At 43.8% G+C, this 14653-nt stretch overlaps 1 protein-coding gene across 1 annotated transcript in view; it reads right to left on the bottom strand.

Annotated features, from left to right (window-relative positions):
- CLMN (calmin) overlaps positions 1 to 14653 on the bottom strand; it is an 88156-nt gene that overhangs the window by 30898 nt on the left and 42605 nt on the right. The window contains exons 2-3 of the mRNA XM_056852258.1: positions 1628 to 1689; positions 1193 to 1288 (exon numbers count right to left, since the gene is read on the bottom strand). Of these exons, the coding sequence (XP_056708236.1) occupies positions 1193 to 1288; positions 1628 to 1689 (158 nt within the window). The remainder of the gene's footprint in view (positions 1 to 1192; positions 1289 to 1627; positions 1690 to 14653) is intronic.

Genomic DNA, 14653 nt, shown 5'->3' with positions numbered 1-14653 from the left:
AAAAATTATTTTTTTAAAAAGAACTACAACAGTAGGCTTTTTTAAAAAAAGAGAGGGGGAGAGCACACTTTCAGTGATTTAATGTTTCCTATAGATAATACATGTGAGCCAGTTTTGACTACATGAAGACACCGATTGGCTGCATCTTCCCAATGCATGTTCACACAGCGCACATATGAAGTTAGTCCTGCATGCCAGATCATGCATAAGCCCCAGTGCTTCCCATTCCCTGCTGGTATTTAATGGAATAAGACTCCTTGTACTTTCTAGAGAGCTGGTCCATACATGGATCTTGCTGCGGGGAATGCTTCAACCCCTAAGCAAATTTCTCACCCCCACGCTGTATAGCACGATACACCTCACTGCAGGAATTGGGTCCATTTCATGACAAGGTTCTCTTCCTGACATTCCTATCACTGGTGTCTGCCAGGGAGGGTGGGGGAAGTGCCTGGGGGAAGGGAAGCTGAACTTGCCAAGAGGATGCCTATCCTCCTTGCAAGACTGCCAGTCAGATGTAAGACAAGCCGGAAAGATTAAATTAGAAAGCAAATAAGAGTCCGATCGATTTATGATGTAATACTAAGTAAAAGAACTTGGTGCAAAACATGAGTGGGACAGCGGCTGTTAGTGTAACATGACCCATAGCTAAAGCTTAACACACACTGTGTTCATGCAATTTCTATTAACAATGCAACTAGAACATACAAGACTTGGTTCACTGGCTCCAGATACATTTCTGATCTGGTCTTTCGGCTGTGAGAAGCTTCTCCAGACAGATTTTGTTGGAAATGAAGGACTGTGCAATGTTCCCTTGTACAGAGCATGCAAGTACTTCAGACAGCAAACTACATAGATCAGCTCCTCTATCCTTCCTCTCCTCTGCTCTACTGCTATCTCTTTGTTAACCCAGAATGCTACTCACAGGGCTTCCCGCCTTCTGGCTTACTTCTTCTCTTCCTACAGCTTCTCTTTCTAACTGCCATGCGGGCAAGATGGGCTTGCTGCAATCCCTCACTAGCCTAGATAGATAGGTAGAATTCCTGTTCTTCCTTTCCTATCGAAGTATGGAGCTCCTTTACAATAAAGGATTTCTATTTCTTCCCTGAAGTAACATGCCTCGGGTGGACAAAAGCCACACCCTCCTTCCACAGAGCAAGCTGACCATGACCGTTATTAAAAAAAATATACATACCAGATTATGCCCTGAGAGAACCTCCAGTAAAGCCATCAAAATTTTGCCATCTTTAATATCAACAAACAAATCTTTCACTTCCAGAGAGGGGCTGCACTGTGAAGAGAGGAGAGCAGGATTAAAATACACACAGACACCTTTAATATCCTTTGAGTCACATTATAACAATGGTAATTTACTTGAAGTGCACTGAATGCTGAACAGTAATTGTAATCGTCCACACTAAGTAATATATATTGAAGCATTCATGGATCTCACTTTTCAGAAGTAATAGCCTGTATCCTACTGCTCCTCTCAACAAAGTATGAAGCCTTTGAGCCATTTCCCTCGGAGATAGGCTCCCAAGGCTGCTGGAAGGCTTCCAACTTGGCTGAGAGGAGTGGTACAATACAGGCCAACACACATAATTTCAGCACTCTTCTTTAGCTCTCTTACCTTTTCCAAATGCATATTTATCCACCGGGTAAATGTCCTTTTCTGTACATTTTCCCTCTCCACTGCAAAAAGAAAGGAAGACAGTGCTCAGATTCTTTGAAGAGGGAAAGCTGGTATTAAGAATCAACAAACAAAAACGCACAGCTCTTTAAAAGGGCAGGGGAATGAAATCTAGCGTGGACTTCTTGTACTACAGACTAAGGGTCGACCTCAGTTCCCATTGCCCACTGCCGCTTGGAGCAGTTGTGGGGGATAAAGTCAATGTTAAAAATAATTAAAAATTAAAAACATCAATGTCATGAGCGCAATGACATCATTTCTAGGTATAATGTGGAAGTGACACTCACAACTTTAGGAATTGCCAGAAATTCTACAGTAAAACCATAGAGTTCCCAGCAATTCCTAGAGCTACCCATTGACCCAGAAGTGATGTCATTATGATTGCGGCGGCACCCCATATGCACACACCCTCAGACTGGTTGCCAGGCTCAGTCTGGCAACCCTAAAAGGTTGCCAACTCCATGCTGGGATATTCCTGGTGACTTGGGAGTAGAGCCTGGGGAGGGCAGGGTTTGGGGAGAGCAGAAGGACCTCAGCAGGATATAATGCCATACAGTCCACATGCCAAAGCAGCCACTTTCTTCAGGGGAATTGATCTCTGTGTGCTAGAGATCAGTTGTAATTCTGGGAGATATTCAGGTTCTTCCTGGAGGTTGGCAACCTTATTTTACCTTATTCCCAATAAAGCATTCTTAAGATTTCCCTGTAAATAACTGGCCTGGGCAGCTTTTCTCTACCATGTCTTTCCCTGCCTCCCCTTCTTTACTAAGCTTCTGGGGGAGTTATCCATATGTCGCCTGGCTGTAGCTCTCCAGTTAAAGGGACTAGGCAGGTAGGTGATGTGAAAGACCCCTGCCTGAGACCTGGAGAGATGTTGCCAGTCAGAGTAGACAATACTGACTTTGATGGACCAAGGGTCTGATTCAGTATAAGGCAGCTTCATGTGTTCCAAAATACATATTTTTGGCATACTATGGGTTAACGGTGGAATTTGCATTACTGCGGCTATATAATTCTTTCTGGAAGGAGGTATTTGGGACAGTCCACACCAGCAAACCTGAGCTTGACCGCACCTCTGTGTGTGACAAACTTACCTGTTTTCTTACAGGTTTTATGAAAATGTGTGCCATGCTCACATTATGTTTTTATATGTACGCTTTACACAGCACAGGTGTGCATTTCAGAAAACGGCTTATGGCACGGTGTGCTTGACCACACTGAACTTTGTAGCCGATGCAAGTGTTCACTCCTCAGCAAGTATACATTTCTGAAGATGCTGTGTACACCGTCCTGTTAGTATTTTTCACACATTTGTTTCCTTTCTCCCACTCCTGGTCTTTTTTGTAGAATTCCGAACACTGGTAAGGCCCATGAGCCATTCCAGTTTGTAGCACTGTACAGACTCCATAAATGTTATACAGTTTCCATAAACTGCATGGACCATGGCTTTCTTTGCACCTTACTCTCGTGAAAAGGCGCAGCAAGAAAGTCAGTACAAATCTAAAACATCTACCCTTCGGCATATAAATTACCGAATCTGCGTTTGAGAATTTTCTGAGCATCTAGAGAGCAGTAAAAGATTATAAATATTATAATTACACACAACATACAGCCAGGCCTGTTCACAAATCCACGGCCCCCTGCCAGAAAAAAGTAACACTCGCTAGGAGAATTTAACAACATAAGCAGTAAAAGTAGAACGATCTGGTTTGGGTTTAACTTCTAAGCTCCATAAAGACAACAGAAACTTTAGAGGAGAAACATATACCATGCAAAATACTCTATTTTGCTTTAGGAAAAACAAGGTTTCTGCAGAGGTGAAGGAATGCAGGGGTCAAGAGCTGAAATGCTGGGCTGCTTTAGACAGCCACACTCCAAGTCTGTTTCATACCAGCATTTTATTTATATCCTGTCTTTCAAGATGATGACAAATCAACCAGGCAGCTTAAAGAATCGAAATAACCCTATAAAATGCTCATAAAGACATTAAGGTCACGTTTATATTTATATGCCATTAAAGGTTTTGATTGATTGATTGATTGATTGAGGTCACTTTTATAAAATTGAAGCAGAATCTCACAAGAAGCTGCAGTGTCAAACCCAGGACACCACCACACTTCAAAGTTTTGTTTTGGCTTTCTTTAAAATAAGGAAGTCTGCCCCTGACAAAGAGAAATCTAAAGGTGTGGCATCAACATTTCAGGAAACCTTGGAGGTGGTTTCACTTTGATGCTGTGCTGAGAAAAAGAGACAATGCTGGATGGTAAAATCTATCAGAGCTGCCTCCAGGTTTTTGTGAACCAAAGGCAAGGGGCCTGTGATTAGGGTTGCCAACCTCCAGGTACTAGCTGGACAGCTCCTGCTATTACAACTGATCTCCACCTGTTAACAGATCAGTTCACCTGAAGAAAATGGCCGTTTTGGCAATTGGACTCTATGGCATTGAAGAGAACGTATTGTGGAAATGAATTTACCTTAGCAAATATCCAAGGATTCGAATTCATCTGAATGTATAGGTTTATATAAGCGTGTTACTATTAGTTTTTAAATGTTGAAATATATGACATAATCCTAGGATAAAGAATGATTTAAATTAGAAAATATATGCAAAGGGAAGTATTAAGAGTATAAATGGGTAGAGGAGGATGGAGGGGAAGTCAATATTTTTTTGACATTGATTAAATTAGTAATGTTTATATCTTTTTAAATTAATATAATACATATTGTTCTGATATTATTAAAAAAATAATAAATTTTTTTTTTAAAAAAAGATCTTCCCCTCCCCAAACCCCACACCCTCAGGCTCCGCCCCAAAAACTTTCCACTAATGGTGAAGAGGGACCTGGCAACCCTACCTGTGATGCATCTTCTCCAGATGGGGTTGCCAGTTCTGGGTTTGGAAATTCCTGGAGATTTGGGGGTAGAGCCTGGGTGGGCAGGGTTTGGGGAGGGACCTCAGCAAGGGTACTCTGCTGTAGAGTCCACCCTCCAAAGCAGGCATTTCCTCCAGGAGAACTGATCTCTGTCATCTGGAGATCAGTTTTAATTCTGGATCTCCAGACCCTACCTGGAGGTTGGTAATCATACCTCTCATGGTCCCTTATCACCTTGTTATATGTATAGACATGGAACCAGCTGCTTGTTGAGCAAGGCCCAGAATCACTACTCATCCCACCACATACACTTCTTAAGGTTAGCTGTGGCTGCTCCTTCTGGACAGCCAATCAAGGAGGCTGTAATCTGTTTCTGAGCCATGCCCTGTTGATTTGAGCACATCTTCATGGCCAAGGGCATTCAACCGTCTTTGTCGTAGCAGCACCCATACCCCAAACACCACTAACCATGTCTGTCTTCCATACTCCTCCATGCTGAGGACATCCTGAGAGAACCAGAGAACAGTGGTTCTGTTTCCACGGTGACAATAGTCCAAGCTCACCAGGAGCAACCCTATTGTGAGGGCAGCAGGGATGCTATCTTGGGTTACCCAAGCCCTGGATGTCTCATGAAAGGCTGGAGGGAGGGAGGGAAAATAGATGGTCTGGGCTTTCCCTGATACTCTTCCTCCTCGACACTTCTCAACAGGCCTGGCCTCAGCAATTAGCTCCCCATCATGGAGAGACAATGCTGACTGCCATCCTACAGGGTCTCAGTTATATCTCTCATTCATTCACTCAGTAAATATCTCCTGCTCGTTTGCTCAGGGAAATTACTTGAGCAAGGTAATAAAAGCTAAAACTTGCCAATCAACATTTCTTTCTCAGCGGGGCTGTTGCTGGAAGTCAGCTGCTGAGGCTCTTTGACAGCCGCCGCCATTGCATTCCATCATCTGTTCCTCTTGGTGAGGGCAACCCCCCTACAAGAGGTTTGTGCCTCCTGGAAGCATTTTGGTTTGCCCATCCCTCCTTCAGGCCCCAGTGTAGTGAAAAGGTCTGAAACTATGTTATGAAGGCTGCAGCTTTGAAGAAGAAAAAGAAGAAGAGTTGGTTTTTACATGCTGACTTTCTCTACCACTTAAGGAAGAATCGAACCAGCTTACAATCGTCTTCCCTTCTCCTCCCCACAACAGATACTCTGTGAGGTTAGGTAGGGCTGAGATACCTCGAAGAGAGCTGTGACTAGCCCAAGGTCACCCAGCTGGCTTCATGTGTAAGAGTGGGAAAACCAACCAGGTTCACCAGATTAGCGTCTGCCGCTCATATGGAGGAGTGGGGAATCAAACCCAGTTCTCCAGATTAGAGTTCACCATTCTAAACCACTGCTCTTAACCACTACACCATGCTGGCTCTATTCCAGAGGATAGGTGTAAACACAAGGAAAGTCCTCATTAGTTTTTGACAGAGTTTAAACTAGGGCACAGTAGGAGGATACACGCTGAATGGGTTCAGCCTGTATCCACATTGGTTATGGCTGATTCACACTACCTTTATTTGTAGTTATTTCAACCTGGGTTTAACTTTTTCTCTAAATGGGACAATCTGAATCAACACATGGAGACCAGTTATTGCATATTTTGTTTGCTTGAAAACAGGTGACCACAATACACGAAGCTGCTTTATACTAAATCAGGCCACTGGTCGATCAAGGTCAGTATTGTCTACTCTGACTGGCAGCAGCTCTCCCGAGTCTCAGGTTGAGCCCTTTCATATCAGGTACACTACTTGATCCTTTTTAACTGGAGGCGCCAGGGATTGAATCTGGGACTTTGGGCATGTAAAGCACATGTTCTAACACTGAGCCACAGCCCTGCCCTAATTATTCAAGGACCCCCATTACCACAACCTAAGAGGTGAGTTGATATTATTTATCATAACTGTGGGATGGTTTATATTGCCTTGCAAGATTCCACATTCCCATTGAGAAGCCTGGTGGCTAAGAGACAGCTACAAATGAGGATGTCCTTGGTTCAAATTTTACCCTTAGCCCAAACTAGTTGGTCTTAGGCAAGTCACTGTTCTCCAAATATCAGTGACATCCTCAATAGGGGAATAATACTATCAACCTACCTTATAGGGCTGCTGTAAGGATTATCAAGAAACTGCACGTGTAGCATTTTTTAAAATGAAATATTAATGCTAAATATTACCACTACCTACCTTAAAATCAAAGGAAAGGTTTTTGTGAAGCATATAAATGGGATGAAGCTCTCTGGTATACAAAATCTACTAGACCAACCACTGGATAGTAAGAGTAAGCCTCTTCAGATGTTAGTCGGCAAAGTTATTTCTTAGGAATGCATTCATGAAGAGGATGTTTCCTTTGATCTTAAGTATTTTGATGGGTGAAAGGAACAAAGCCATATTTGACTTTCCCTCTTGAAGAGCCCTGTTTTTGTCTCCATCCCAGAACAAAATTATCTCCCGAACAGCAGTTCAAGGAAAGCAACTCAAACGAGTGTAACTTTGGATGGGAAAAAAAAAAAACATTTTCAGAGGAGTGAGACAAAAGCATCCTCTTTGTGTTTCATCCAAGATACCTTTCTTCTCCATGGCTGAGTTTTGAAAAAAATAATGTTCTGCAAGTTTAGCGCCAAAGTTGGCAGCACATGACATGGATTGGCTGCTCCCCACCCCACCCCATTCTGTTGCCAAAAAACAAAGTACTTTGCAGCTTTTAAAAAGTATATGTTCATAAAGTTATTATGGAGACAAAGAACCGGGGGGGGGGGGGCACACGTAACTTTTATGTACCACTTTAAAAATGAGGTGGGCAGTCTCTCGGATGCATGCAACAACAGCTGAGATCGTTGACCCAATATTTAATTTGCTGGCTATCTGTCAATCTAATTATGAAGGCAGGAGAAAGGAAGTCTCACCTGGCTGCTGAGGGGTGCACGGCACATTCTTTGATAACACTCTTTACTCCTGAAAACCTTTCTAAGGCATGAATTCATAGCCAAAATAATTTTAAAAACCCTTAGTATTTCTGATAGGAACCTCTTCCATTTCAAGATACACTGATTTCAGTGGGTGAAATCCATTACTCCTTGAAGACAACAGGAACTGGCTGTTCCACAGTTGTTGGCTTTATGGGCATAATATCAAAGTTAAGATGAATTATTTATGGTTCAAATCAGGCGCAACTTTGGAGCTCACCAGACTAACTCCTGCTTCCCCCCTCTTCCAGAGTAGACCTGTTTCTATGGCCAATCTGTTACAGGTGAGATTATACACTGTTAATTTAAAAAATACATTGCAACGTGGCGGAAAGTGCCATCAAATCACAGCTGATTTACGGCAACCCCATAGAGTTTTCTAAGCAAGAGACGTTCAGAGGTGGTTTGCCATTACCTGCCTCCTTGTGGGCTGAGAGAGTTCTGAGAGGACTGTGACTGGACCAAGGTCTCCCAGCAGGCTTCATGTGATGGAGTGGGGAAATCGAACCTGGTTCTCAAGATTAAAGTCCACCACTCTTAACCATTTAACCAGGCTGGCTCTAGACTCTTCCAATGAAACCACGGGCAAGTAAAATTGACCTATACCTTCCCTTTGCAGCACAGCAAAAATACAAACTGATGAAATAATATTGAGAAACAACGTTCAACAGCCTTTTCTCCTACAAGAATACTATCCCCCATTTTATACTACCCGTAAGACCAGTTTTAATAGTTTTGGAAAATTCACTTCCTCAGTTGAGTTGAACATTTTTTTAAAAAAATCTGGATTTGCACTGGCTTGGGCTGCCACTTAATAAAATGATGTTATTTACTAAAAATAGGCCCTCTTGTTCCACTGGATTAGAATCGCAAAGCCTAATTTAATTGAAAAATAACTTAACCACATGTTCTTTTATTTCTAGAGGCTACTAAGCTTAATCATGAGCTCCCTACTTGGATTTTTATGTCACCCGCAGCAGCAGAAACACAGAAGCTCTCTCTTCCTGCCCCTCCTCGCCTTGGTGGCAACATTTTTCTTCTTCAATGAGTTCATCTGGGGGTTAAAAGGAACATGCTCTACCTGAGGAATAAATGTTGTTGGACCAGATGGGTCTTGGTCCAATGCAGCACAAAAATATTCTTGTAGCAGAGGCAGGCAAACCCTAGCATGGGTGCCAAACAGTGGTAGATGCCAGACCATTTTTCTTGGCACGTAGGCGTGGTTCTCTGTCCAAGCAATATAAGATCAATTTTGCTGGAGCAGGCCAGTGGTCCATCTCAAAGAAGAGTCATAGAATTGGAAGGGGCCACTAGGGTCCTATCTATTCCAATCCCCTACACAATGCAGGAAATTCACAACTGCTGCCCACATCCCAGTGACCCCTACTCCATGCCTAGAAGATAACCAGAAAAAAAATCCTCCAATCTGGCCTGGAGGAAAATTTCTTCCTGACCCCAAAGTGACAATCAGCATTTCCCTGGGCATGTAAGAAAAGACCATGTGAGCCAAACACTGACGCAACCCTTCTTGTCCTCCCTCTCATGATCTGCCTATGTTCACAGAATCAGCATTGCTGACACATGGCTGTCGAGACTCTTCCTAAAACCTTCAAAGAAGGAGAATCTAGCATCCTGTCTCACCAGTAGCCAATCAGTTATTCTGGAGGGCCAACAACAGAGCACAGAGGTCTTCCCCTGATGCTGCCCCCGAGCACTGTTACTCAGAGGTTTACTGACTTCAAATGTGAAGTCATCTTTAGTCACCAGTGACCTATCCTCCATGAATGTGTCTAATCCCATTGAAGAAGAAGAAGAGTTGGTTTTTATATGCTGACTTTCTCTACCACTTAAAGCTTACAATCGCCTTCCCTTCTCCTCCCCACCACAGACACCCTGTGAGATAGGTGGGGCTGAGAGAGCTCTAAGAGAGCTATGACTAGCCCCAAGGTCACCCAGCTGGATTCGTGTGTAGGAGTGGGGAAACCAACCCGGTTCACCAGATCAGAGCGTACCACTCCAAACCACCACACCATGCTGGCTCTCTTTTAAAGCCATGTATGCTTGTGGCCATCAGTACATCTATTGGCAAGCCTCTGGGCCCTGATATGGGAGAAGCTAACAAGCATGGGACTGATTGAGGTCCAAGATAAGCCCTGCTGGTGCTGATGAACTTGGGAGTTTTTCATATACCCATATTACAATCTAGGTCCAGCTAGCACAAATAACAAAACACCAAATGCAGATTTAGTGGAGACATATATGAAGAACACAAGTTGGAACTAAAGAAAGGTCCATGCATGTATGCAAAGAACCTCTACATCCATACAAGAGGGGTTTCAAAAACAGGAAAAATTATGTCTTACAATTGCCTTCCCTTCCTCTCTCCACAATGGACACCTTGTGAGGTAGGCAGAGCTGAGAGAGTTGGGAGAAAACTGTGACTAGCCCAAGGTCACCCAGCAGGCTTCATGTATAGGAGTGGGGAAACCAACCCGGTTCACCTGGTTAGAGTCCGCCACGCTTAACCACTACGCCATGCTGGCAAAAGGGAACAACTTTACAGAACTTCACAACCACCCACACATATAAGAATTAACTCATCTTTTTGTCTTTACCCTAACACCTCTTCTGGTATCACATCAGAATGTAGTGCCTTCTAATTCAAACGAATTGATGTCATACAAAAATTAATGACATGCCTTTAGAAATCCTGTTAAGAGTGGAACAATACCATTTGCTTCTACATTCTTAAAAAACCAAATATCCTCTCATTTCAGTTTTATTTTTGGCTACTGTCAGCACACTGCATAACTTAAAAGTCTATTCCTATCTAACAAGACAGCATTTGTGCTATAATTTTCTCCATTGTGGGCTATGCAACTATCTTTAATGGGCTTGTCTTTTATCTTGTTAATTATGGTGAAAAGTGACTTGAAATTCTGAAATATGAAGTTACAACTCAGTGGGTAATTATACCAAATTGCATAACATGATGAATACTTACTGTTACTTCATTCATGGCCAACAATACTCTGGGGCACATTAGGCAAGGTTGAGCGTAGGTTGTCAGCCTTCAAGTGGGGCCTGGAGATCCTCCAGAATTACAACAGATCTCCAGACAACAGAGATCAGTTTCCCTGGAGAAAAGGGCTGCTTTAGAAGGCCGGCTCTCGGGCATCACATCCCTACTGAGCTCCTTCCCCTCCCCAAAACTCCACGGTCTCCAGGCTCTGCCCCTGATCTCCATGAATTTCCCAACCCGGAGTTGACATCCCTAGTGGTTCACCTGAATTTCTGGGTTATCATTCAAGGGCAAATTGTCCATCAATTTCATCACCCTGCTGTGGAGCACCATTTGGATTTTCTGCCTCAAGCACCTAAATTTATTTGCCGTTTCTTCTTTCACACATTATAAATCACCCAACCCAGGTCTGAAATGGAGTGCATGCTTGACTGGGAGCCACAGCCTACACCAGCACTCCGAGAAATATATCCAAACAAGACACACAACATGCTTTTGGAATTGATATTTTGTTAGGTCCACACTTAAAACCATGGGCTTGTGGCTAAATAATATAAGGCAAGAAGAGGCCCTTAGGTTACTTCAAGCAATCGATTAATTCATCAAAACTAATGTGCAATATAGTAACCAAGCACTAGAAACCAGAGTCCAAGACCCACACACAAAGATAAACTGAGAACTCAGCTTCCAACAAGAGATAGGTAAAAGGTAAAGGTAGTCCCCTGTGCAAGCACTGGGTCATTACTGACCCATGGGGTGACTTCAAATCCCGACATTTACTAGGCAGACTATGTTTACGGGGTGGTTTGCCAGTGCCTTCCCCAGTCGTCCACACTTTACCGCCAGCAAGCTGGATGCTCATTTTACCGACCTCAGAAGGATGGAAGGCTGAGTCACCCTTGAGCCGTCTACCTAAAACTGACTTCCGTCGGGACTGAACTCAGATCGTGAGCAGAGCTTGGACTGCAGTACTGCAGCTTACCTCTCTGAACCACAGGGCTTCTCCAGCGAGAGATGGAGTGATCCAAATCTGACCAATCTGAGTTTTGGATCTCCCAAATGTGCCTGTTCTGATCCCATCAATGCCTTCCCAAAACCTAGTAAATTCATAGGGTAGCCATACTGGTCTGCAGGAAAACAGCTAGATTCATGTCCAGTAGCACCTTAGAGACCAACAAGATTTTTGTGGTATACGATTTCACGAGTCTAAGCTCCCTTTGTCACATACACATTGGAATGGAGATCTCTGAGCACTGCAAAGAAGGAACTCAGAATGCAGAGGTACAACATATATTGTTACTGGTTTAAAAATCTGCCACTAAACAAACAAAAATTAAACCAAAAGTAAAACCAGCATCAAAACACTGAAAAAAGGCCAATGAGACAGTAGGAAAATACAATTGGCACCTAAAAGTTGCCAAAGTGGATGTCAACCACCTGTACCTGGGGAAGACTGTTCTGTAGTTGGGATATCCCCACTGTGAAGAGACTGTCCCTGGTCTCTGTCTGCCCAACCAAGATGGTGACAGAAGCTGGATCAGGGACACTGAAATAGACCTTAGAATATAAGCAGGTTTACATAAGAGTAGGCAATCTGTCAGATATCCTGACCTCCACTAAAGAGGGCTTTATTTTACTACTTATTTATTTAGTAAGTGGACACACCACCTCTCCAGTGACCTGCTCCAGGCAGCTCACAACTAAAGCCATACAACAAAACCAAACAAGCCGTTACAAACCAAAGAAGCAGTTAAGAACAAACCAGGGCGTAAAAACAGCAATAAAATAAACACTGGACAGCATAAAAAGATATTCATAAAATAGTCCTCAGGCTAGAAGCAGGCCATAAAACTGGAGCAGCACTGTGGTGTAGTGGTTAAGAGTGTTGGACTAGGATCATGGAAGGTTGCTGGGTGACCCTAGGCCAGTAACGTACCTTCCGCCTAATCTACCCCACAGGGTTGTTCTGAGAATAAAATGGAGGAGAGGAGAATATAAGCAGGGCTGCCAGTGGGGGTGGAGAACTGGGGGTACAAAATTCCCAGGGCCCAAGTCAGTTTGAGGGCCCAGTGAAGCTGGAATAATCCAAATTCATTTGTTTTACTTTTAGTGCAGTTGTGGTGGAAAGTACCGTCAAGCTGCAGCCATCTTATGGCAACCCCATAGGGTTTTCAAAGCAAGAGACATTCAGAGGTGGTTTGCCTCTGTGTAGTGACCCTAGATTTCCTTCGTGTTCTATCATCCGAATACTAACCAGGGCTGACCCTGCTTAGCTTCTGAGATCTGATGAGATCCAGCTAGCTTGAACCATCCAGGTCAGGGCAATAGTTTTCCCTAGCCACAGTTAATACATGATGCCTTCAACTCTACCTGAAAACCAAAGTTGTAGCCACTGGATAATTTCAATGCTGTCATGTCTGTCCTCTGGCCAATACCACCTGACAAAGTGAGCTTTGACTCACAAAAGCTCATGGTAGGGGAAAGTGCTGTCAAGTCACAACCAACTTATAGCGACCCTCTAGGGTTTCAAGGCAAGAGACATTCAGATGTGGTTTGCCATTTTCTGTCTCTGCATCTTGACCCTGGACTTTGGTGGTTTCCCATCCAAATACTAACCAGTGCTGACCCTGCTTAGCTTCTGAGATCTGATGAGGTTGGGCTAGCTTGTGCTATCCAGGTCAGGGCGTATACATTTGGGAAAAAGTTGGACTAAGGTGCTACAGGAATCAAATTTTGTTCTAGTACTACAGATGAACATGGCTACCCACATGAAGCTTGCAAATACCAGTGAATAATCTGTCTGCCCATGCTCTGAAGCAACCAACACTTCAAGATTGTCTTCAAGGGCAGCACCTTGCTAAAGCAGGTTATTAGCATACGAGCAGGGTTGCATGAAACTGGTTTTTTTTGGGGGGAGGGGGTTGTTTTCTATAAGATGAGACATTTAGAAACCTGTGTTCTCACCGTTAACTTTCCATTTGTTCATTTGCTTCGACGTTTATAGGAAGGCCAGAACTGGAGCAAAATGTTCTGTCAATTAAGAGTTTACATTTGTCCCAAGAGTCACATAAAACTCTATGTCCCCTTGGTTGCCTGCCAGAGAAACCAGTCTTTGTCCAGGAATACATTTCTAACTGAGTCACTGTATTCCTAATCAAGTAGTAACTATTTGTCCTGCAATTGCAATCTATGCAGTCAAGAGCAAAGCCCATACCCAGGCCTTTTTGACACCCCCCCACTAGGGTTGCCAGGTCTCTCTTTGCTATAGGTGGGAGGTTTGGGGGGCAGAGCCTGAGGAGGGCGGGGTTTGGGGAGGGGAGGAACTTCAATGCCATAGAGTCCAATTGCCAAAGCATCCATTTTCTCCAGGTGAACTGATCTCTATCGGCTGGAGATCAGTTGTAATAGCAGGAGATCTCCAGCTAGTACCTGGAGGTTGGCAACGCTACCCCCCACAGAGACAGCCGTTTAGGGGAAGGGGCTGTGGCTCAGTGGCATAGCTTGTGCTTTGCATGCAGGAAGTCCCAGGTTCAGTCCCTGGAGTCCCCATTTGAAGTATCTTAGGTCGTCCTTGTGTCTGACGCAGGGACACCATCACCATATATCAGGAATGAGCTGGCATATTCCCTTTTCCTTTCCCTCTTTTCAGCTATGCCTCCCTGCAGAGTGTGTTCACTTCTCATGCTCTGGGATTCTGAGCCACAGCAGCTTCGAATCCCAGCTTGTGGGTGGTAAAGAAACTCTAAGTCACCTGAATACCTGCATTTGTAAGCCCTGTTTACAAGTTACAGTGAATGCACATACAATCCGAATACAGCATACATTTAAGTGTTTTTTGCATATGTTTTGACTAATTTTCATGTTACAGTCAACTCATGTACACCTGGGGCATGCCTATTACATTGTCTATTGTGAAACACAGGCAGGATTATACTGCTGAAGTCTTCTTGCTTTGGGGCTTCCTAGAGGCACCTGGTTGGCCACGGTGTGATCAGACTGCCGGACTTGACGGGCCTTGGTCTGATCCAACAGGGCTGTTCTTATGATTCATACACCACATTACTGATCCCCA

This window comes from Euleptes europaea, chromosome 6 (assembly GCF_029931775.1).
Source record: "Euleptes europaea isolate rEulEur1 chromosome 6, rEulEur1.hap1, whole genome shotgun sequence".
Taxonomy (NCBI): Eukaryota; Metazoa; Chordata; class Lepidosauria; order Squamata; family Sphaerodactylidae; genus Euleptes; species Euleptes europaea.
Note: the sequence above shows the minus strand (reverse complement) of the source record. Positions and strands in the feature narration are given on the sequence as shown.